General features: G+C 39.9%; 1 protein-coding gene across 11 annotated transcripts in view; it reads left to right on the top strand.

The window, feature by feature from the left end:
* The window catches only part of FRYL (FRY like transcription coactivator), a 176,843-nt gene that overhangs the window by 57,845 nt on the left and 92,983 nt on the right, over window positions 1-26,015 (top strand). For all 11 annotated transcript variants that reach the window (XM_066995839.1, XM_066995845.1, XM_066995846.1 and 8 more), the window contains 2 exons: window positions 18,346-18,545; window positions 25,408-25,461. In XM_066995839.1, coding sequence (XP_066851940.1) covers window positions 18,346-18,545; window positions 25,408-25,461 — 254 coding nt within the window. The remainder of the gene's footprint in view (window positions 1-18,345; window positions 18,546-25,407; window positions 25,462-26,015) is intronic.

Genomic DNA, 26,015 nt, shown 5'->3' with positions numbered 1-26,015 from the left:
AGGAAAGCACAGCACGGGAAGTATAAATGACTCCTGGTTCTGCCCCTCTGACACAGCTGCCATGTGATTTGGGGATATTTTCAACGATACTTTTAAAGCATCCTTTGTAGCCCAATGCTACAGAACAGAGTGCTGGTCTAGAAAGATGTATTAGTGTCTTAAACTCCTGCAAATCAATACTAACTAATTAATGGATATTGGAGAGAAATGTAACATTCACCATACTATCAAAGGAGTGTAAGTAACCTCATGAATTGGTGATTTTCTTCCTTTCACTTCTCTTATTCATCATCCCTACTTGCATCCTGTGTTTGTGCTGCTTAGCTAGAACTTAGCAGAGTTCCTGCTCTGAAGGACTTGTTTGTGAGGGTGCTGGTGTCTCTGCATTGCTGTTCAGTATCAGCTCAGCTGGTCTTAATGCAGAACTGCCGTTAGGTTTAGAAAATTGAGTGTCCGACATCTCAGTGGAAACCTGTCTCCTTTCTCTCCCTAGCATCTTGTTTGTGCCAGCTGTCAGCAGGACATAGAAGTCGGGCCAGATATCACCAGATTTTTACTGTTCTTTCAGCTACAAATGAGGTCTTGTCCTGGAAAAAAAGACAGGCTGGCAACTGACACTTCATTTTTATGACAGTAAAGCAAAGAAAGGAGGAAGTTAGCCCAGTTGTACTGAGATTTGTCTGAGAAGTTCAAAGTTTTTTGGATAGCTGTTCAAGACAAAAACCTGTGATTGGGAGATATTAAGGTAGGATCTTGCATTGTTCTCTTTGCAGCAGTGTTCTTATCTTTGAACCTCTCTCTCTTCAGAAATGAACAGAATAGGAAAAGAAAGTTTGGAGGAGTCCAAGACCTAGAAATTCCCTAGCAGAAGTGCATGGGTGAGGAAGACAAAAAAAAAAAAAAGACTCCAAACTCTTTCTTTTTTTTCCTCATCTTAAACAGTTGTAAATTAAACAGTGAAAAAACAACGTGAAATGTGCTCCAACCTGAAAGTATTCCTTCGCAGGAAAGAAAACAAAGTGTATCCCCAATTCTGAAAAAAAATACTTTAAGCAAGGCAATATGAGCAAAACCAGGTTTCACAAATATGGTGAAGAGTGACCAAAAGGAAAGAGATTTCACTGTTAGTAGTTTCACTAGCATATGTAGTACTGTTAAAAGGATTGTTAAAACATGTATATATAGACACATTTAATGTTTGTGCCTATCTTTTATGGTGATGTTACACCTGAGGGGAATACTAAACTAGAGTGCTCCTCTTAGAGAGGACAAGGGCAACAAGAAGACAAGTTGTCTAGTCCAGTAGGGGAGAGGACAGCGAAGGAGGGTGCTGACATTGCTTCTGTATTTTTGGTAGCAAGCTTGTAGAATTTCACCTTCTAAAATGTAGCTTATGATGTGAAATATGCCACTGAGCATGAGCATAAAAACGTTTTGAAGAGTATCAAACTGAAGTTGAATCTCAGTGAAATTGAATCTCACTGTACCAAACTGGTGTGTTCCTGGAGTATACATACTGGGCTTTGGTACAGATGACGCAAGTTTTCAGAACAAAAGAGCATGCACTGCTTATTCTGAAGATCTGACGTGAGAAAGTAATGCTTCCTCAGTTGATTTCAATGGAGATACCATTTTACTAGATCTATTATTGCACTTTTTTAGTTTCTTATCTCTTCTGTACTTCCTGACTTCTGTTAAGACCACATATGTGGTGCCAAGAAAAATGGTATCAAGCCCTTCAGAATAATTTGGTTTTGGTTTATATTTGCAGTTTTAAGGTTATTCAGACTGACTGCCAATAAATTACCATCAGTATTGAATAGTTTAAGCTCTTATGGGGCAAGATAGAGAACGACAAAGGTGCTGAAGAGCCAGTGTGCTCTCTTGCCTGCTATTCAGGATTTTCTCTGTTGTAATCCTCAGGCGTCCAAGTCCGCGGTTCCTCGCTGTATGGGAGCGCTCTCGGGGAGCTGCAGGCCCGAGTTAACCCAACGAGTTAACGGGGCCGTGTTGTGCGTGCTTTGTGGTGTTTGTGTCTGGTGGGAGTGGGCCGGGATCGTTTTAACCTTTAGATGTGTTGGTCTGCCTTGTCAGCTCCAAGGTGCTGCGAACCCGTTGGCATAATGGGGCCTAGTAAAGCACTGCAAGTTCTCACAAGCATCCACAGTTAGAAACACAAGTATTTCTCTTAAGTTTCCTCTGTTTCTCTGCCCTGTGCTTCTTATTAAACACAAATGCTTCAGCAGGGTATTGATAACAGATTTCTGGAGATTCTCCCCTCCTAATGTTTCTGTGGCTGTGGCATAGCGCTGTGTAAGCTACATTACTGATCAGATGCCTTCCTTTTTCTCTTTGGTGAAGGAAGAAAACTGTAATCTCTGTCTGTTGTGGATCTAGGGAACTTCCAGTCAGCTCATCAGTGAAGTGAGTTTTTATTGCATGATCAAAGCACCTTGGTATTTTATGGTGCTATCAATATGTGACCATAAAAACTTCAAGGCAGTGCCAGGGGGGAAAAAGATGAGTGATGAGCTCTGGACGTGAAACTCCAGTTTCTAGGTCACTGGCTTGCAGTGTAACTCAAGAGAGGCCAAGGCTTGTTATCGTTCCACAGCTTGTGTTTGGTCTCATTCCAGGTGCGGGCATCAGAGCGCGCTCTGTTTGCAGCTCATGGCTGGCCTCGAGGCCCGAATCCTAAGCCCTAGATCCATGGTCACTGCTGCAGTGCAGGCAGCAGTGCTGGCAGCTGCTGTGAGGCTTGTTTTTCTTCCTTTTGCTTGCCATCCTCCCCAAAGTCGTTCTTGATTTGTTCATAAAATCTGTATCTTACTACTTTAGAATGATTAATGAAGTGACGTGTGTTCTTAAAATGCATACCAATTTTCCTTAACTTGTATATACACAAGAGGTCGAGGTCCAAAACGTTGACCAGAGAACCTGAGGTTTCCAGGGTTGAGTGGGAACACACAAAAACAGTTTTGGTGCTAGTGTATAACTGAGCAAGAATGAAGCAAGTATTACCCCGCCTTCAAAATAATGTTGCCAGTATATTTATATATTCCAATACAGGAGATGGTGACATTGGCTGGTGACCTGTGCTAATTCTGGATGGTAACCTACCTGACATTTTTTCCTTCTTGTAGCAGTAGTAAGGAGAATTACAGACTGTTCAGCCATATTTGTGATGTCCTCCGCTGGGAAATTTTGCTTTCTGTTCCTGAAGAGGGCTGCACGTTGGAGAATTTGTAAAGCAGAGCCTTAATAGTTACGTATTTTTCTTGTGGTATATTTCTTTTTTTCTTTTTATATTTGTGGTAAACTGTGTAGTCTTCTAAATATCACCCAACTACTGCTGCTGTCATTAATGGCCAAACCATAGTTGGTGTTGGTGCGTATGGTTAGGTGCTTGGTTATTCTTCAAGCCTCAAAATCTCACAGTATTCAGTACGAAAGATTCAGAACTGAGTTTACCTGTGTCTGTTTTGCTGATAGATTGTGTATGTTTTTTATGGTTTTTGCGTGTTCCTACAAAAATATGAATACTACTACTTTTACCAGAAAGTAGTGTAGGAAGTATTGTTATAACATCATATAAACCATATAGCAGATGTAAATGCGAGACCTTATGAGAGGGGAAGGTGATGATATTTAAAATAAAAAAGGAATTTTCCCTCACTCCCTGTCTCACAAGCCCCAGAAAGCGTGTCCAAGAAGCCTACCTGTCAGCCAGGCACCAGGACGGGGGTGTTCACGGCACACGGCCAGCACTAAGGCACCACGATGCTTGTGTCCTGCTCTTAGGTCCAGGATCCATTGCCATGACGTGGCGGGTAAGGATGCCAGATGCCACATTGGCTTCACATCTCCTGGATGGTTCTTAGGTTATCAACCACGTACAGATTTTGGACGTGTGTTTTTGGAGCTGACAGCGATCAGTGTCTCCGTCCCGACCCTCCTACATGATTCATTAGGAGTCATCGCGGTTCTTTGTCTCCAGGTCTGGGTGTGTTGTGTAACTGCAGGTAGATGTGCCAGGGTCTCCGCGACCTGCTAACCTGGGTGCTGACAGCACAGGCTTCTCTGAGAACCCCTTTTTCCCCTTCTGTGTGCTCCTCTGGTGCTTCCACGCCATCCGTTCATACCAAACCGAGCCTCTCGGTTGCAGTTCTCTGCAACCAAGTACTTGGATGCTTTTTTACAGTTCATAATCATGTATTGAAACCAGAAGGAAGTTCTTATTTTTGAGAAGACAAACTACTTTATGAAGGAAGTTAGAATAGGATAAAACATTGTAAGTGCAAGTTGAAGAAGCTAGGAGAAAAAAGCTTTTCTCTTTTTCCTTGTAATTCCAACGCAGTACAGCTCAGATGTTTTGAACGACCAGTTTGGCTGTGAATTTGGTGTTCCATGGACAAGCACATGATCACCTATTTTTGTTTCAGATGCGACTAGCCTCCTCCCCTCGACCTGACAAAGAAGCTGTTAGCTTTGCAAGCTTGGTGCGTGTACAGTGGCTAAGAATAGCACTGCATGGCACTTGGTATTGTCTTCTTACAGAGGTCCAGCTCCAGCACTGGGTGCATCTGCACGCTGCGTGAGAATTTTTGGCTCGTTGTACGCCGTGCCCTTGCACTGTTACTTTCTCTGAAGACTCAAAACGCTGAAGACCATTGTCTGTTTTCCTAACAAGTTGCACAACTTCAGATTCTTGCTGATTCAGTTTATTTTTATTTACAGTTAGCATAGATAAATTTCTTCAGAAGATCTGGTAAGAAATGTGTCTCGTGCTTACTGCTGTAAAAATACTGTCAACTAGGGCTCCGTGTGAGCTCAGTGCTGCCTTATGCTGTTATGCAAACTCTTCTAAAGTGCAGAGCAACCTCAAAACACAGTTGCTAATCATAGAAACAAAACAAATTTGTGTAAGTATCCCAGTGAACAGTCCCGAATCTTCTAGATACTTGCTAGTTCTCATATTCATCATTTTTTTTCCCCAAGAAAAACTGAAAATAGACATCCCAGACCTTCACTGGCTCAGCCGTTGACATTGTTCTTGTCCTACAGAGTTCAGTGAATGAAAGAACTTGGCTCAGAAGAGTACATTTGGTAAACAGAAAAACACAAAAGACTACAGCTAATTTAGAAACAGAGACATTACAACAATCTTGAGATCTTCGTGTGCCATCAGAAGGAAATGCAAGCTCTAGCTTAAAAATAGCCACCCTCGCCTATGTGCTAACTCTTTGGTTGTACTGGAAACTGAAACCCAGCCAGTGTAGAGTTTTCAGAAGAGCTGATCAGCTCGCTGCAGGGCAGAAAATGTATTTATTTAGGGAGTGTGTTCAGAATATGGTGTTCTTTTTTTTTTTTTTTTTTTTTACAATTAAAGTTAGGCAGTTGACGGGGTATGGAAAAAGTGTTTGTTTTTCCTTCTCAACAAACTTAGAAGAATATATGCTTTTGAAAATGTTGTATCCTTTTTTCTCCTTGGCATCTTTGTGTTAAATTTGGCAGGTTGAGTTAGTCTTCACTGGTTTATTTCCCCTATCAGCTCATATGTTCCTATGGAGGATTGCAAGGCAAAACTGACAGAATCTGAACAGAAATCTGTTGTTCTTTCCTGAAACGGATATTTAATGCATGGGACCTGCTCTAACCCCAGTTGGTGTATGCTTGAGCATGTTCCAGGGCTCAAATGCATTTGTTTGTTCATTTTTTTTAAACTTCCTTTTTCTTGTGTAGCTTGTAACCTTGTGTAGCTGATGTTTTGCACTTTAATTTTCAAACCATATCACAATATCAGAAATACTATTAAAATGTTTCTGGGTGCTTCACTAGGCACTTACTAAAAAGATGGGGGAGTGCCCAGTTAGGGCTAATGTAATATTTCAAGCTTTAACTTGTTGGAGTAGTTTTCATCTGAAATATTAATATGTTTATATGGAGCATATTAGAAGAAACTCATTTGGTTCCCTTATAGATTTTTAAACAACTTTTAATGATACGCAATTTGAAGTTATTGACGGCTTTACAACTGATGCTCCAGAGTGTTTTTTTCTAAAATATCTTTTTACAGCAAAGCTGCCAATATTCATTACTTTTTGCATTAACTCAGGAAAGGTATCAGTTTGACACTAATGAGGATAATTGAGGATAATGAGCATAATGAGGAAAAAAAGTTTGTTCTTCTTTCTACAGGGAGCTGAAATTGTCCTCACAAGGAAGGAGCAAGGAGGGGGAGGGAGGGGGATTTTAAACAAACAACCTTGCGTTGTGCAGGGCCAGAAAACTCCTTGCAAAAGCTGCTGGCTTCTGACATTCTGTTTTGAACTAGGACCAAACATAAATTTGTCGAGCATTTTGTTGTTTTGTCTTTCAGTACAATGGATCAATGTTTTTTTTTTTAATACCCACTTGCAGCTTGTGTTGGTAGTGTTTTTGTTGTTAAATACCTTCAATCCTTCAAAGGGAGGGTGGGGAGTTCTGTTTTTCCAGAGAAATGTGAATTAGGTAAGTGAACAAAGGCATTTAAGTTTCTTTTTCTGCTTGCTGGTTAGCACAGCATGCCTAGGATCACTTTGACCTTGGTATTTGAGGATTTTTTTCTATGCGTATCTATTAGTGTTTTAAAAGGAAACAAAACCTCATCAGAGAAGATATGTATGCATTGATAAATGTTAGAATTAAGTTGTCTGTGGAAGCATGTATCAGTGTGTTCCTTCAGTGCTATGTTCAGACCTTGATTTTATTTTTTAGGTACTACTGCTTAAAGCTTGAGATTTAGGATTTAGTTCACGCTTCCCTTCATATTAATGTAATGAGCATATCATAAAAATAAAGTAGTTATTTAGAGTAAGTTTAATCTCATAATTGCTGTGGAAATATGCATTTCCTTAACCTGAAGAACAGTGTATATGAAAATCTGGAATAGGCACTTGTAAATATAATTCTCTTTCTACTGTCCCGGCCTGTTACCTTTGCCTCCTTTATGCTTTTTTCTGTGGTGCTCAAAAGTGCAACCTGTAACTTGTGAGAGGAACCTGGGAGAAACCAAACCACGGCTGGGAAGCTTAAATTCACTCTGTAGGAATCTGGATTATATATATAATGTATAGGATTATACACATACATTTTAGGTTGAAATGGATGTCTTGTTTTTGGCAGTGAGCCTTGGGATGGTACCAAATTTATCTTCATCATCAGCGAAAGTTCTGACTCCTAGTGTTTATAGAGAAAAATATGATGGCATGAATCCTTGGAATCGGTGCCCTGTAGCTAGCTAGATACCTGAGCTGAGCTCCTTCCAGTTGTCCTTTTGACTCCAGAAATTAGAACAGAGGGATTAAGGAAACATCTGCAGGGCTTTTGCAGGCTGCAGCCTCTCTGCCATTAAGTGACTGCACAGTGCTGTCTAAAAGCATGATAACCATGACTGGTATGGCCACGAGCCCGAGCTAATAGTTCCCTTTGAAAGCTAGGGAATACAGCTGGCCCCCACTTAGTGTGGTGGCTTGGTTTGTGGTTTCCTACTGGCAGGTGGATCAGAAGAACCAACGGAACAAGTCAAAGTTGCACCATTCCATGTTTAAAAGAAAGCTGTAATCAATACTGTAAACCTATTGCAGTAATTATTTTAAATAAGAAATATCCAACAGATACTGCTCTTTGCAATTAGTAGTATGGTAAGCACTTCAGCAATTTAATCACCCTGGAGTAGAATAGCTTCTTTGTTTGCATTCTTACTGAAGGTGTGACTTACACTGCAAAAGTCCAATATTAAGATACAGGAACAAGTTAAGAAACAGCCTTAAGGTTTTTTGTTCTTACACTTTTACTGTTCTGAGGGAATACCGAATTTGTAAGTAAGCAGAACTTGCTCAGTTACATACGGTTGGTTTGATATTTTGAAGGAAACTGAGGTGTCAGGATATGTATCTCTGTTACTTGACAGCGCGGCGCTGGTACTTCGCTGGTGCTGTGCACAGGGTTTTGACAGTCGGTTGTGTTGAGATAAGAAGTCTGCTGTGAAAGAAGGCCCTAGGTAACAGATGTGCACTTGGTGGGGTGTCTTGTCTCTGAGAAGTGTGTAACTTGATACAGAAGCGTTCTCCAGCAAGAATTCACGTGTTAAAATTAACTTGCATTATTACGTGTGCAGCTTTAGATCTAGTTGAAAGCTACAGTTGTGTAAAACTTCAGGACAGTGAATGTGTTTCTGAAAATTACCACTGGGAATTTAACGTGACAGCACTGATCCTTTACATTCCTGCCACTATGCTACTTCCATGGAAGGCGGATTATGTTCCAGACTAGGTGCAGGTGAAAGAGACAAGACTAACTTGTGCTTTATATTCTTTTAAGCTCATCCTGCCTGAGAACAGCTTTCTGTGACTGAAGCAAAACATGTTAAATATATTAGCAGTTTTGAAGCATGCTGTGAAATAATTTTGATGCCTTTCCTAAGTGAAGATTTCTTGAAATTCTAAATTGTTTTTTCATTAATTAAAATGGTTTATCTGAAGAGGCTTTATGTTCTGGCAGTTGTTTTAGAGAAGGAATTATATAAACTGAAGTTTTAATGGTCTGACATCTTAATGCTCAGGATTTCCTGATGTCATGCTGTAATCAAGAATGACTGGGCAGGACTAGGACTTGAGACAATTTAGTTCAAATCAATTTCCTTTTCCCCCTGCTAAATCTTTGTGCTTTGTCATGTTGTTTTCAAATTGCGTGTGTATGGTTTGGTCTTTTGGCACCTTATGCTATCCAACTTACTCAGGAATTTCGTCTTTTTTTCCTAATTGTAGTCTGCATATATGGTCCACCATAAAAGGTTCTGTAAAGCGATTGACACAGTGAGTTGTAATTCTTCTTGCATGTACTCGTAACAATCTCAGCCAGTATTTCTTATCTGGGTTCTAGTTCTTGTGAGGTTGAAATTTTTTTAAAATATAAGTATGTAAAATTGGTCTGACATACATTCTAGTGATATTTTCTGGTTTTCTTTGTTTGATTCTCAATTTCTTCTTTGCCAAGGTAGCTACATGTGTCATAGGTGGCACATTCTCCCCTGCTATCTCATACCGACTAGGTGAGAATTATGTAGCACAGGAGATGGGGTGAGCTGCAGCAGCTGTCTTTGAGACTGCAGCTTGTAACAGTCTCACAGGTCTGATGTTCTCAGCAGATGGAGTGAGTGTTTGAAAGCCCAGCAGCCACTGCTAGTCCTTTCCTGACGGCTGCCCTAGAGGTCCTGACGCTTTTCGGAATGGCAGATCTGACCGCCTTTTCAGCCATGATACTTTGTAAGAAAAGAATCTGTGTTTTCTGCCTTCCAGAGGTATAAAATATCTGCACCTCTGATTCAGATGCTTCTATGTGATATGCACGGCTCTTCTTCCTGTTGAACCACAATCCCATAGAGAAGCGGCTTCTCTATTTACAGTATAAGGTTAACATGCATTACTCTGCTATGAGTTTTTAAGGGTTGTGGTGCTTTTTTTTTTTGACCTGAAGAAGAGCTTATCTCTGGGCTAAACACTTAATCTTGTATTTTGCAATTCAGTGGTACTCCTTTCTCCACATATGAGAGAAGTTTAGAAAGGTTGTGATGGGTTGCTGCTTTTCTTCTACGTATAAAGGTAGGAGGAATGACGAGTGCAGTCCTTGTTAAGAAGTGGCGAAGTCAGTAGGAATTACTTGCAGAAATTCCTGGTCCAGTTTCTCTCTTCTCAAGTACCTGAATTTAGGCAAACGAAGTACTTATGAATATTTTTCTGAATTTTATCTTTTAATTTATTTCATCTTCCCTTGTTTTGGAGTTTGGGGGAAGAAATAGCTATTTCATTTTAAGACTTCTCAAAATAAGTTGGGGGTGAGACTGCAAGATACAAAGTCCAGTACAGGAATCAGAACATTTGCTGGTTAGAATTTGCTCAGTCATTAAAGCAAGTAGGTGAGAAGGATTTCTTGTTTTCTTCAGAACACTTCCCCAAAGAGCGCCGGCAGATTAGTACAGAAAAGGCAGAAAGCTGCTGTGGGGCAGAGAATATAGCAACAACTCTCCAGAAGATGTTGGTGGGGAGGAGTGTAGAAGGAGTACAGGGACCTTACCTTCCATGACCTGTGCATGTTCAACACACAGGAGGCCGACTTAAGGCATCTCAGACCATTACCATAGGTATGGAAAGAATAAGGGGAGATTTTTTCTTCTAAACCTAAATTGATTTTTATAAAGAAAAACTTTGAAGTAGTATTTCTGTTTCTTTTTTCCTTTTTCCCTCAGTAGAGACTGTTTTTTTAGATTTCTAGAAAGCATTATGCCAAGTGAAAGATCAAAAAGTTACAAATTCTGAATTAAAGTCTCAGAGGTTTTAACAGTGGAGAAAAAGACTGCTGAATCTGTGGAAGAACAAAACTACTTTGTAAGAACTTGAAACGTGAAGATCAGCAGCACGACTGTATCTGCAAAGGGAGTGTAATCTGACCCAGATACCTGGAAAGCTAGGTACTGCCAACCTAAGATTTTGTGCCTTAGAACTTGTGCCGTGTCCCTGTGTTGGCCTGGGATAATATTTGTATTGCAGCTTACCAGCAGGGATTGTCTGTATTTTAGGAAAGCTAAGATTAAATTTCTTGCATCTGTTTTCAGAGACTTTGAAAGCAGAAAACAAGCTTCATGTGAGTACCTGTAACTAGACATTGACATCTCTTCTTCTAGCTGAGTCAACTTTCCATAAAGCAAGGACATCCTTATTTGTTGGGAGTAGAAAAATTATTTGTACAGTGAAACTTCGGAAGATTGCTGTGAGGTTTTTGTTTTGTCTTCTTTGAATCCACTTGAAAGTTCAGCTGTCATGGTACCAGTTTCCACAATACGCTCAGGAACTTTCTCTATTCCTTCCCAGGGCATCCATTGCATTTTAGCCATATGCTTGGTTAGCAACTTACAGAAATAAATGCATCTTCCATTGATTGATGCAATATTCGTTTATGTTTCTTTATTCCCTACCCTGTCTAGGATGTATTTATATCCTTAGATTAATTGTCAATAAGGAAATATTTTTACTGCAGAAGTAAAAATGCAAGTTCTGATTTGGAAGCGGAGGGGAAGTTATCCATATATATACAACTTCCTCTTGCTGAAGGATTTGACTTGGCTTTACAAACATTGCACCGAACCATACAGCTGAACTAAGCCAGTTCCATTTATAACTGGAAGTGATTAAAATAAATATATATGTATATTTTACAAGTCTGCAATTTTTCTTTCCTTTTGCCGTAGTCTGTTAGCGCAGTTACAATCTGTTGGCACAAGTAACGTTTGCTGGTAAATGAGTGCTGGTGAAATAAATGGGAACATCTGGAAAAACGCAGGATAGTGCAGAAGTGACTGCCATCTCCGCCAAGAGCCAGCCTGAGCCCCGTGGGTCACTACGGCGAGCCCAGTGCCACTTGCACTGTAGCTGGGCAGCAGCTGGCATCTCCGTGCTGGCATTTCCCACCCTTGACAGACGCAGAGGCTTTCTGTTGCAGTCTCTGACCTGAGCTGACTCCAGCACTTTGGGGATGCTGGCGAGCTAAGGAGCCGCCCGGAGCCAACGAGTTTGGTGGCGCTGGCTGTGCCTGGGGGCAGCTGGGGCTCAGTGCAGCGAGAGCTCATAGGGCAACAAATCCAACCTGCAAACAGGCTCCGTGCAGCACTGCTGCCGGTGCGTGGTTTAGACAGCAACCGGGGAAGTTCCTCCGGCAGTTCTGGAGCTCACATGCTTCTGCAACCCAGGTAAACCGACTGGATGGATGGATAGCAGCTGCATCCTCCCGTCACTGCTCTGAAGGCAAGTCTTAAGTGATTTAAGTGAACATGACTGAAAAACAGATCACTTAAGGTATGCTCCAGATATTTTAATCACTGCTATTTTATAGCCCCCCACAAATAAAAAGATTTTTTTTCCCTTTCGTTTACTCTGTTCTGAAATAACACCTCCATTGGAGATGTACTCCATTTCTTTTGTTCTGAAATTTTTGTTAGATTCTTTTTAGAATTGTTCTTTCTTTGTATATGATCCCTAGGCTGGAGGCCAAGATTTGGAAAGTGCATCTGTTATGAGGGAAGTAGATGTTAAACTTTGTAGTCTTCATTAAAAAGTTCACCATTTCATTCAAACCACAAAGAATATTCATGGAAATGAGATTTTTTTCACTTCTATGAGTAAGGAGACTTTGGAAGCAATAGAAACCTGATGGTATATAGGAATTGGAGAATTGCAAAACAATGATGAGGTTAAGGCTTTTGAATAAGCTGTCTGCTCTGGAAAACAGACCACTAGCTGGGACATAGCAAACCTAGGTTTAACTTTTTGGCTCTGCTCATAGCATGTTGGTGATTACTGGGCATGTTAGATCATGTCTTCTGAGCATCAGTCTCCTTATTAGGAAAAAAATGGTTTCTGCAGTAAAACAAGTGAAGATTTTTCGCTGTAAAGCATACTAACAATTATTACAGGTATGTTTCCATATATATTAATATCACTTCCGTGAGGTAGGATAAAATAGTCTGGATGTTTATCAGAGCAGGAGACAAAGAGCTTAATTAAAATTCTATTAAGTAACTACACAGATAATATTTTCAGTCTTTTGAATTTTCTCATTGTCGGTTGGATATTCAAACTATCTTCTGCAGCAACTATCACAGGAAGCCCAAAGTAGCAGTGATACTATCTGTGCCGCAAAAATAATAATAAAGAAGATGAATCGTTAAATGTAAGCCATATAAAATGATTTACTACCTTAGCAATGAGCTTAAAAATAGCAACTAAGGATGTAATCTGCTTGATGAAAATAATGGAGTCCTTCTCAAAAGTGTGTTCGGTATCCTTGTTTTATAGTTGGTTTCCTTATTTAAAATAAATAATAATTCTAGATTTACTTTCAGGTATCTGGAAGAGGGCAGATATCTTGCGGAAGTTCTGCTTCAATTTGACCATTCCAGCTTCCTGAGAAACAATAGCAACTAAATTAGAGCAAATTTCAGTTAAAATACATGAATAACTTGTTGAAAGTAGATATGAAGGGCCAACACTTGGCTAAGTGTTAAGTACTACCAAGACATATACAAAAGCTGCAAATCCTCATTTGCTATCAGCCACAGAGTACGAGGCACTCAGAGGCTGTTGTGGGCTGACTTGCATTTGACACCTTTGGTACCTGCTCGGTGTGTTTGAATCCCGAGTAACCTCCTCGGTGCCAGTGGGATGCTATTTATGTCCTCAGCCATGAGGATGTGTTCAATGTGTTTGGGCTATACGGAGAGAGAAGCAGGATGATAAAAATACCATTCTTTAATATTGACTTGGGTATTAAGTAAACTTTTAGAGGTCTGGACTCTTGTGTTTACCATGAAACGGTTTTGTTTCTAATTTAACATCCATCAGCGTGTGTTGCCTTTTGACCTAGGCGTACGTTGTCCGCCTAATTATCTTTTGTATTGTTTTACTGTTCCTTGAAACTATCCAAACAATTTGGTGTGGCCCTAGCAACCAAACAATACCGTAACAGAGATTTCCTACAGCTCGACAGGGGCGCTTGCTTCCAGATTCCCACGTAGCACCAGCTCCCATCGGAACAAACAAGCAGGATATTGTTTCAAGTGAATAGCGTCCAGTGTTTTATGAAAGTCGTTTTTTGGGTTTGGACTGTTGCGAGTGGTATGGTTTTTAGTTCCAGATTTCATCTGAAATTCTGGAGGCTTCCATAATTTTAAGCTTCAAAACACTGTTTGAAACTTATATTTTCTCAGGCAGCTAAGAGTAGGGAATGGATTATGCTTTAGTGGCAGAGAATAGCAGAAAGAATTTATTTAATCCTGTCCTATAATGAGATTTCTCCATTCATTATGCTGTTTAAAATCCACATAGACCCCTTTTCACAATGTTATCAATTGCAAGTTTGTGACTAAATGAATCCCACTGAACATAATTATACCAGATATAATGTTGTTTGTCCTAGTTAAGAAATCTGATAATAGATTTTGGCTTTCCTTTAAAGAACTACTGTGTGTATATCCTTTTATTAAACACAGACAAGCTCCCTCCCCCTTTTCCCTCCTATGTGTTTTTTTCCTGTTTGTGTTAAACTAATGTACTGGTTTTACATAGCAGTTAAAACCACAGCCCTTGTCAAATGCAGGGTAGGAATCATTAAGAGTCTTCAGCAAGTTTGCAGATGAAAGTAGTAAATCCTAGCCTTTTGTCCAGCTGTTTGAATATGCTGGCATTTTAGCAAATCTAAGATATTTGTAATCTGCTCATGGCAGTGTTTACAGCTGCTGCAGTTTGACTTTTTTTTTTCTTTTTCCTTTTTCTTCTTTTTTTTTTCTTTTTCTTTTTTGTGGGCTGGGGTGGGGTGAGGAGGTTCGTTACCAACTGAAGCACTGGTGTGTGTGTGTGAACACCGCAGTGACATGTCAAGCAAGGTGCTGTCACAAACAGACGTGTGTCCGTGTGGTGAACAAATTGGAGAAGTGATTGTGTCTAAATTAACCTGGGAAAAAAATAATATTTATGCTGCTTTTTTCCCATGTCTGTTCTTTGCACAGATGCACATGGTGCTTGTTTGCACAGGAGGGTGGCAGAGGGCAGGAAATAGTTGGCCGAGGGGGTTTGCATCCTCTGACAATCGTGCTGCTCGCCCCATCAAAGGGGGCTGCACGAAGCTATAGCCGAGGAGCAGGGTCTGTGGGGATCCGAGGGTGCTGTGCTACAGCCTGGCTTCATGGCCGTGCCAACTGCAATCTCTGCACTGGTTCTGGAAGCTGGACTGGTTGCTTCTTTCTAGGGTTAGGTTTCTGTCTGGTTTTCTCATTTTGAGTGGATTTCCTGTGCTGTCACACGAGCAGCGCTGCAGGTGTGAGAGAGGCGGCCTGGGGCTTTGTCTGCCTTCCGCCTGCTTTTAGGTCGACGTAAACAGCCTTAGAAGCTCATCCCTAGCAAGAGAAGCCAATTGTAGCTTTGAAACTTAATGTGTTAAAGCTAATAGCATAAAACATTAGAGACATGGACACACTGGAAGGAGTCCAGCAGAGTGCCAGCGAGGTGCAGGAGGGCCTGCAGCACCTCTCCTGCGAGGGGAGGCTGCGAGCTGGAGGCGGGGAGGCTCAGGGGGATCTCACCGTGTTGTTCTGTGACAAGTGAAGAGAGCAGTTTGAGGATGATCAGTTCTCAATGTTTTCCTGATTCTTTAATGACAAGGGCTTTTTAAGGCCATCTTTTAAAAACTGAAGACAAAAATGTTTTGTGTCAACACACTGTTCCGGCTTGCCTATTTAAAGGCAAAGTCAGATTTCATTCAGGGGTTAAGGAGTACCTTACTCCTGCTCAGTATCCATGTAGAGACACGAGAGCCGGTGAAGTTGCAGCTTCTTGCTGCTGAGGAGCATGGGCAGGGCCGGAGCGATGGCCTGTGCCGCTGGCCCTCTGTCCTGGTCCCCGGGTGGTTGTGGCACGCTGCGCTCCGTAAGGCCAGGAGGAGCCGAGGCAGCTGCTTCGGTAACGTCCTTCTGCCCAGACGGGGCCAGCGGGGCTCGAAGGAGGAGTCAAACTGCTCCCATGCCTTGTCAGTCTGTTAGCTTCAATATGTGATTTAAAACAAGAGAGCCCCAAACCTCACTGTTGAGTAGAACAAAGCTTCAGATTTCTATAAACACTCATATTTAGGATAGAAGGAACTATTCCTAATAGTTCCTAATATTCTATTGGGATAGAAAGGTGTAGTGTCTGTTAGGTGCCTTATTATGTACCTTAGTACCTGAAGTCATTAGTTGTTTGTCTTTACAAACTAGGTACTTGGTGTGTGTGGTGTTTTTGTTGTTGTTTTTTTTTGTTGTTGTTGGTTTTTGTTCATCTCTAGACACATATGAAAGGCGAGTTCAAAATCTCTGTGTTGCAACATTTTTCTGTTTTGTAAAGCTCAGGAACTTGGTGTTTGTGTTTGCTACCTGCTGTGGCCAGGGAGGATGTATTCCTTCTTTTCCCCTTTTCTCTCCTCAAACCTTTGTGCTCTCATTCTTGACCCATAACGGATCTCTTTCATTTCCTTTGTTGCCTTTGGAAGCATCAGGGTTTGAGAATGACAGAAGCATGCGTTCTGGAGGATGCATGCAGTAATTGTATTGAAACAAAATGTGTGTGTGTTTTGTTTTGTTTTCTTCAAGTGCCCAACATGTTTATGCCCTGTGCTGAGGGATAAGCGAATCATCAGATCTGGGATAAGAAAGACTTTTTTCTTTGAAGTCGGATGTTCTGGGTTGTTGTCTTTCTTTGTACTGTGCACTTTGGTTTCTTCCCTAAAGCCTTTGTGTACCTTGCTGTAGGAAATTTCCACGGTGGGGATCTGGAACACGGCAGGATCTCCAAACTCTCATTGCCTGCATTGTGTGCCACTTGCTTTTCAGTGTCTTCTAGGACCTCTGCTCCCAAGATCAAAGAGTTGATTAAAGCATTACAGGGCGTTCAGAAGCACTTTGTGGCACATGGCATGCATGCATGTGTGCAGAGCGTGAGCTGGGTCGTTCTGGTGTGTCACCTAAGGTGGCCCTGATTACTGGCAGCTTGGCTGCGTGACCTTGGTAATTCCTTCCTGTCTCTAAGAGGGCATACGGCAACTTGCATGCAGGAAATAATACGTCTTACTCAAACTATACTGCTTATCTTTTCTTAACAATGGTGATTTGATCAAGCAGCAGGTTTGTGCAAGAGATACTTAGGGGAAAAACACAGGTCATGTACTAACAAGCTTAAGCAAAGAAATCTTCCTTTTTCATTACAGACTGAGGTAGTTATGACCATTCCTGTGTTTTCACTCGTGCTGAATTGTTGATAACTTCTGTATTGCATTTGATAAATGGATACTTTCTATGGAAGTTGAGGATATCTGCATTATGTAAAACATAACCTTCTGGAGTGACAGAAGAAATTTGGAACGGATTGCAGGCAAACTTGGGAAGGTTCTTAGTGAAGGACCAAAAGGCTTCGTTTTTATGGTAACCAGTATTCTCATGAAAGAGATGAAGAATGAGAAAATGTTGAATGAAAGCTGTGGATAATATTTAGCTAATAGGAATTGCACATTTACAAATGAACAAACGAAACAATTGAAAATCTTGAATATTAATCAAAATTGGCCAAGTGCATCTTGACACATTTTAACCACAAAAAGTCTAGCAAGGCTTACATGAGCAAATCGCAGTACGTGATACAATAAAATAGACTAAGCCCTCTATACAATCATCATAGGAAAAGAAAATCTTAGTATCAATAGGAAAGAATTCTTGATATCAATTACTAATGTCATTTAAAAAAAAACAAAACTACAGACATGGAACATACTAGAGAAACATCAGACTTTCTGGGTAGATCTGTGGCATCATTAGAGATACCAATAAGTATTTTGATTTATTGCGTGCAAGACAAAAATTGTGATTATTTACTCTAATTGTCATGAATGTGTTAAACACAAAAGTGAGTTGTGATATCTAATTTTTGATACTGCATTCACGTTGAGTGTTAGCTGTAATAATATAGAAATACTTTTGAGTGCTTAGGAAAAATAAAACTGGATAAATGTTATGCAAACATAGCATATTGGCAATTTCAGTATAGGAGTGAAAGCTCTAACTGTTGAAAAGAGACTAGTATATCCAGTGGTATACTGTGTATATTGATCAATTAATTAATGTTTCTGATAAGGAGAAAGTCTTCCAGGTTTGTCACTAGAGTGTGGAGAAAATAGTATGACATGTCTAGAAGGAGCTTATATTCTTTTTAGGAGAAAATCAGCTCAGTGACAAAAAGTGCCAAGAGATACTTCCTTTGAAGATATGTGGAGACCAAGCAGAACTTTGAACTTAACAGATGGTTTATAAAAGTCAAGTCAAGCAGATGTGTCTCTCAATATAGAGAGATAGCTCTTTAAATCGAACCTTTTTGACTTTTAATCATACTTGAACTAAAGAGTCCAGACATTAAAGGCTCTAAACTTTATCATGACCATCATCCAGTTGTGTTCAGAATGGGGCTGTTCACACGTCTTAAGACAATTTTGCATTTTATCAGTAACAGAAAGAATTTACATTGTGCTGCCTTATGCAACTTCGGAGTGGAATTCCCTATCTAAAGCAAAGTAAAAATTGAAAAAGGCTTGTTGGATGTTATAAATAGTTATTTCCTCCTTCTGGGTTACAGTATTTACTGTGTGAATATGTGTATGTGGTGGATGGGAAAAAAAAACAGTGACAGTGTTTAGAAGCTCTGATTTATAGCTTTTTTTTTTCTTCTTTTTTTCCTATAGCCTCCACGCCACCCAGCAGAGTAAATAAACGCAGAGTTTCTCCAAGTGTTGTTTCCACCTGGGAAAAGAGAGGCATCATCATGTCTAACATTACTATTGATCCAGATGTCAAACCTGGCGAGTATGTCATCAAAAGCCTCTTTGCTGAATTTGCTGTTCAAGCTGAAAAGAAAATTGAAGTTGTAATGGCTGAACCTTTGGTGAGTCCTTTTTTTCCGTAGTATCCCTTGAAATGGTCCTGCTTTTCTTTTTTCTGAAACAAGCTAATATATTATGGCCAATATATATATGGCTACTGAAAAAAACATCGGCAGATATTGTTGACTTTTCTAAGGGATTACTTCAACAATAAATAGGCCTCTGCAAACAGGGTTGCTGCCTGGATTACGTTTTATTGACTTCCTTCAAAACTGTTTTAAGTGGTTACTGGAAACAAGGCCTCTTAATATTCCAAAGTTCTGTAAAGTTACAAAAGGAAATAGTGACAACAAAAAAAATGTTCCTACGTTAATACTATGAAGCATGTTTCCTGTTGATATTTCTTTGAAATAATAATTTTTTAAAGGTATAATTTCAAGGAAAGATGTGTTTGGTGTGTTTTGCCAAGTCATGTTAGCAGTGACACCAACACTTTGAAGAATGTAGTAGCCAGTAGCTATCACAGATTAGGTAAAATTCCGTTCATAATGCAGACAGCATGCTCTTGAAATAAATGATTTATTTTTAAACTGGAAACTTCATGCAAATGTGATCTTCAGTTTGAGCTTGAGCTATGATTCAGTGATTCAGTATTAGTATCCCTTTAAGGTGTTTTTTTTTTTTTAATATACACAAGTAGTTTGCAGTCCTAAAGTTAAATGGAAAACATAAAGGCACCCATTAGTCTTAAAAAGTAATTATTTTACAAAATCACTAATTTACTGGATACAATTGCAAAAATTTTAAATTTAAAATGTTAATAACCTTTTAACTTTTTGTACCTGCAATTATTAAACATTTCCACAGCATAAACATGTTTTGAATGTTTTCCTTAATTGTTTTTGTGGACTTCCCTCTCTCACAAAACGTAAGTGGGCTGTGCTCATGACCCTGCTATGCCAGAGGCATGGTATCTAGATCATACGATGCTACAGGCACACTGTCAAGTAAACCTTTGTTCTAGGTGCCTATTTCCTACAAGTAGCTTTGAATAGCTATAAAAGTGTATCTGTCCTATGCTCCCCTGCCTTATTTCCTACATACTGCTTGAATTTTTTAATGCAACAGATGCACACCTTAGTTACCATTCGCTGTAATCACCTCGCCATCCTGTGCTCTGAAGATGAGATAATCATGTAAAATCAGTAAATGATTACAACGAATGAAATGTACAGCAATACAGCTTGCTGTATGCAGGTTGAATTAAGTGTACTGGTGGTGGTCCAAATTCAGATGTTGCTCCTCGCAACTGTTGTGCTTTAGCAAATTCCTAAAAGGATTTATTCATTCCTTCGCTTGTTTGTAGTTGTTTCAGGCAAGCAGTTTTCACCACACAGAACCATGCTGAGCAGGCAGCAACCTGCAGCTCGTGGAGTGCTTGTGGCAGTGACAGGGCTCACGTGTAGGGGGTCACTGCAGTGAGATGGATTTCTTGGCAATTGCTGGTCCATGGGGCAGTGTCCAGGTTTCTGTTCTTGGGTTTGGAAAGGCATATGCTCAAATGCGTAGGTCTCCTTCTCATGAGAGCTCCTGTTTCCATCCCCTGCATGCTTGGTCCTCTCACAATCTCTTCTTCTTACTGGTGTTCTGTCCCTAATTTATACCTGCTAGCTTTTGAGTAGGGGTGCTTCTTTATACACAGTTCTTCAAATCATCTGAAGGTAGAATATCATGTGTAGGACAGACTTTCTGCTATCAGAATGGATAAGTCATTATCCATGTTGTTCAGCCAGGAATACTTCCTGCAATGTGCATTTCATTTTTATTTGTATGCAGATTCAGTTATTTTATTTGAAGGCAGTTTACTTTTTTATTAGTAACTTGCACATATGCAGGGAACTGTAATCTCTGCATTATTATCTCATGGACAAAACTGGTTAAGGACACAAAATAGATTTGGCATGCAGTGAATTTTGGGTGTTGAAATCTTAAAATTTGTCAAAGGCAAAAGGTAAAAAATAATTTGAAATGATAACTAAAAAATCAACTACATTGAAAGGCCTCTGCAACAGTTGCTTGCAGAAGTGTTTATTATTGTGAGTGATCCTATTAAAGTAAAAGGTGTGTGTGAGTGCTTGGACCCCAGTTTTGAAACTTCATGAAAGATGTTATGAGGCAGCCCAAAAGTACAGAAAAAGGGGTCTAAACATGTTTTGTGGTGTCACTGATCGAATCATCTTCCACTACAAACGTAATACATTCAAGGCTGAAGAAAAGGAAACATTTCTTTATACACACCTGCTTACGTATACATTGTGCATAAATATGTATGTGTATGTGTATCAGGCAAGCCTACAATTTAAACATGACTCTACTGTTTCCTTATAGACATTAAAATGATATAAGCATTCAGGAGGGTCTGATTAGAAAGCACGGAAGTATTTGCAGGAAAACAGGCATGAAAATGGTCAGGGGCGAAGACCTCTCACCATGAAGAACTGAGAGGAGAGATGTGGGGGGGCGATGCTGGCAGTGGAAAAGCCATTAACTCCACTGAAAGGAGCCTGAACAACATTTTACCATTCATTCTTTCATTAAACATAGCAGGGAGTATACCATTTGGTCAAAATGACGTAGACTGTAACACCTTTATAACTCGGTTGGGCTGAAGAGCATTTTTCCTGTAGACGCAGGTTGTTTGGAGTTAAATCTCTGAACTTAAATATTGATGGCAAGATAAATATAATAGTCACTTGTGAAAGTCTTTAAAGGTTCTGCCTGGGTTCATTTGCTAAGTTTTTACATTTATTAAAATATGCTTTAATGCAGTCAGGTGTAAATTTCCATACATAGCCAACATTCTTGAATTTATATTGGTAGGAAGGAAGGACTGCAGAAAACCAGCAATTTAAAAGAGGTGCTAGAAGCTGTGGAAAAGTTAAACAATGTGAGCCTGTATAATGCAAAGAGGTGGAAGGGAATGCTTGAAGGTGTCTGAATGAAAGGAAGTGCTGAAGTGGTTTTATTTTTGTATGTATTATTTGAGATAAATACTGCATATTCTGTTCTAGTGTTTGACATTTAAATAAAATGATGAGAGTCAGAAGGGGCAATGGAAAGGTACTGACTTGAGAGTGGAGAAAAGGTTTTAAAGGAAGAAAGCCCCTTACAGGAAGAAAGCCCCTTGTTGTTGTAGTTTGATTTGATTTTGTCAGACGACATGGCTGCAAATAATTAAGTTTATACAGAGAATATATGTGTGTGTGTGCATATATAGTGTTATATAAATGTTTAATGTGTTAGATGAAGCGATAAAGGTAGGCTGTTGGATCGAGCTTGGAGACAGACCAATTAAAGTTAGGAGCTAGGTACTATTTTTAAAACTTGAAGAGGACCGTGCCAGCAGGGGAACACAAGCGGATAGAAAACAGCAACTTCGGAGCAGGACAGTGGCTGGGGGCAGGGGGAAGGCAGGTGTGCTGCCAAATGTGTGGGTTTCATTCAGGAACCGGGTTGTGATTTTAAAAAACGACTGAATGGTTTCTCTGCCTGTGATTAATTCAGAGTTCTCTGCCTGCAAAATGTTAATACCGCAGTTTCCAAAGTTACTGGAAGGGTTTCTCAGAGCGCAGTAACTTGAACAGGTGTTCAAGTACCAAACGTAGCCGTGGGAACGAATGCCTTCTTTTTAGTGAGTAATTGAAGTTAATACACCTTCTTTTATTACTTTTTAAATCAATTCCTCTCTTTTGTAGCAGTATATCATTTTAAAGGAAGAGGGGCTCAAACAAGATTTGAGTTCTGGTAGTTTGAGATGCTCCTCCACAGCTGAGAGAGGATAAGGGAGAGGCCTGATACCAGCCTTCCCAGGCGTGAGACAGTAGCGAAAAAGATCAGTGACAGGTTCAGTTACCTGGTGTTTTGTCAGGCTGAGTGTAAGCAGAGAGGGTTAGAAGGCAGGCAAACAGAGACCGTTTAACCTGGTAGCTCCAAGTTACCACCCTGTTAACTGGGTAAGCTGCTAACTCACTAAATTGTAGTTCAATCTTGTGTTTAAGCCAAAACCAACGCAATATTTAAACCTGTTGACAGCACTAACAAATGTTTCCCATCATGTAGAAACTAAATGTTGCTAAGCCTGATACCATGTGCTGCAACAGTCTTTTCTAGGTACTTTCAAAAGCTTGTCTGAAAACTGTAAAATTCAACACACTGCGTTTCTGCCCAGGGCTCCGAGTTACAGAATGCAAGTGTTTGGGCTACGCAGGCAAGGGATGAGGTGCAAGGCAGCATCACTCCTCTCTTTGGTACCTGTAGCTTTTCCAGGTGAAGGAAAACAGAAACAAGCACGCGACTGTTGCTGCCTTTACCCGAGCAGCTCCGCTGCCCCGCGGAGGTGTCCAGGCTACCGGGGGCTGGCACAGGGGAGCCCTGGAGGGGCGCCAGTGGGTGCTGCCTTTTTCCACCGGTGCGGTTGTTTGCGCAGTGCACGTACGTCTACATCCTGGTCTCTGCTGCCTGCCATATGTTGACATTTCTGCTTTTCTGCAGATGCAGACTGCTCTTTGGTTAATTCAATAGCGTTTTATTTTCATTTCGCTTGTAAAAGATAAATGCAGACCTATTATTTCCATCTCTCTCTGAACTTCAGGAAGCCAGGGAGATAAATCTTAAATTATTAATTCGGTGAAAGTTTCCAGACCTTTACTTCATGCTGTTGGATAGATTTTTGTAAGTCACGTGAGACAACTGGGACAATGACAAAGCAGTGTCGGAAAAAATACATTGAAAGAAAATGAACTTTAAAGCCATACAAATAATTCAAAGGCCTTGATAAACGTGTGACTGAGTTAAAGAGTCTTTATTTGGTCCTGTCATGTTTGTTTGGTAGGCATTGTATTAACTACAGTGATATTTACCTTTTGGCAGTTAGATTTTAATGCCGTTAAAAAATACAGAGACAGTATTCTGAACTTGTAATCTCTTCATTCTTTCTGATACAAAAATCTTAGAAATCTTATCAACACTTGATGTATAGAAGTCTTAATTACTACACATGGGGAAAAAAACAGAACAAGCTAAATTTTCAAAAGTATCTTAAAAATAGTGTGCTGTCTGTTGACATGGCTATCAACTTCCTTGTCTAAAGACCTCAGGATCATTTCACTTCAATTTTGTAGTGTTCTTTTTGTTTGGCTATGTCTGGTTTTAGGCACACGCAATGGATATAATAAACCCAGTGTTTGTTCACCTGTATAACAGTGTTGTCGCACTGTGGTAAAAACACACATTGTGTCATGAGGAGGCTTAGGGAGCCTCACTTCTACCAAGTGTTTTATGGGAAAGTCACTTCGCTTTATAGGAAAGTCCACCTCTTCTCAGGAAACAGTTTTCCAGTTATTTTCCCTCAGCTCGTTCAGCAATATATGATGTTTATATAGGGTGGGACACTTCTCATGTTCCTCCTTTATCAATAAGATTACAATTATTTGTGCAGTTTATCTGAAAGCATGGTATGGGTAACATGAATTCACCTGCAGTAGAAACTTCCATTGCAGCCAAAAAAAGGGTGGGGGGGGGGAATTCTAATTCAAAGAAAATGTGAACTTGCCCATTACTCTTCGAAACTTCTTGTATCTGTCTGCTGCAAAAAATGCCCAATCCCCATTTGAATCTGTTTACCATACAGTCTGTCTGTCTGTTTCAGTCCAGCAGGAGTTAAAGGCCAACCAATATTGACTTTTTACATTCCCGGCAGCAGCGTGACAGCATGGGTGTTGTCCCTCGCTGAGCTGCTGAGCAGTTACTTTGCCTTAGCTGGGCACAGCCTCTGGGTCTGCTGACAGCGTAACGCCTCCCTGTGCATCCCACAGCAGGCACTCAGCAGCTCTTCCAGCTTGCTGCTCCGCTTCCCTCCCTGCAGAAATCCCTGGGTTTGCTCACTGCAGTCTGATGTGTGCTCTTAACTTCTTACCTGAGCACTTCTTTTATTCGCCATGTCAAAGATAGCATTTTTTTGATTTATTTATAATAAAGTGAAAAGTGCTTCAACATGTCTTTAATTAGCTGAAAATGCTCATCTTTATGTATTCGACTGCTTTTTAGTATGCCTTTAAAACCTGCTTTTTTGCACTTGGCTTATGGTTTAGCAAGTCAACCTGTAAAACATTGGCCCTCAGAACCTATATGCAGGACTTAGTTGTGGTTTTAACTTTCCAGGATACCCCAGCTTTAAAAATTGGATTTCTTGTAGCTGTACCTATTATAGTTCGTGTTTTGTTTTCCTCAAAGCTGTAATTCTCACTAAATTATTTTGTCATGAATATAATTGAATTCTGTTTTTAACAGAATGTTTTATGGTACTGGTAGCAATGAAATATTGTAAGAATTAAATTCTATTAATATTGTATCATTTCTGTACCGTATGAGGGTATTTCAATTGTAAAGGAAGTTATTACTGATATTCTTCTTTTCCTGGACTTGGTTTTCTAGCTCATTTCATTTACAGTACAGGGAAAAGAGCAGATTGGAAATGGACCGAGCAGTTGTTCAGTCCAACACTGCTCCCTAATTCAGAAGGAAATGGCTTTCCTTCTAAGTCCAGCATGGCACACATTGCCAGCTGTCTTCATTGAGCACAATTCTTTAGGCCCAGCTGTTTGGGAGAGTTGTTTAAGATTTTCTGTTTGATGGTCGTTAGGTCATTTTACTATTATGCTACCAAATTAATTTTAGATCTGTGTTTTTCTATTTTGTGAGTATACTTTATATCTTCAGAAATGGTTCTAGCTGAAAAATAATGCAAGTATTCACATTAAATATTATTATTTTATTTCTTTGTTCTGTAATATAACTGAGAAAGAAGGAGTCTTTCTCATTGATTGCATAATGAGATTCATATTTCTTTTTACTTCTTTTCTCCAGGAAAAGCTCTTGTCCAGATCTCTTCAAAGAGGTGAAGATCTTCAGTTTGATCAGGTAGGAGGCATGTAATTGAAGGCATTTTGTATTGGATTAAGATGGCCTCTTTTTATGTAGCATAGAGCTTCCTCTGTTGTGGTGGCTTAGAATATAACCATTAGGGTGCCTGAATCAGCTTTAGAAGACTTAGACTTTGAATGTTGTTAAAAATTTAATAATAAAAAAGGGACTCTATTTTCCACTGTAAAATATGATAGTAAGAAACTAGAAGATTAGATAAATTATTTGAAGGTGGCAGTGAAAGCTGCTGGAGGAATGCTGCTGAAATATGGTAAGGAACGAAAAGACTATGTTTATTTCTATTCCTGTTACAGGCTTTGTGTAACCTCAGCCTATATCACTTAATATTTTGGTGTTTGGGTATTCTGCTTTTACAAGCAAATAAAGTTAATTTCAGTAATGTGGCAGTTACTGAATGCCTTTTAATTCTATAGCAGAAGGCTTAAGGCAGGTTCAGGATGTTACTTCTTTTTTTGAGTGTAGTCTCACTCTAAGGCTATTATGTTTCACTTACAGTAACTGAACTGTACCTGGAATAACTCTTTGCTCAA

The sequence above is a fragment of the Anser cygnoides genome, chromosome 4 (assembly GCF_040182565.1).
Source record: "Anser cygnoides isolate HZ-2024a breed goose chromosome 4, Taihu_goose_T2T_genome, whole genome shotgun sequence".
NCBI classification, from domain to species: Eukaryota; Metazoa; Chordata; class Aves; order Anseriformes; family Anatidae; genus Anser; species Anser cygnoides.
This window is presented reverse-complemented; position numbering and strand designations above follow the sequence as displayed.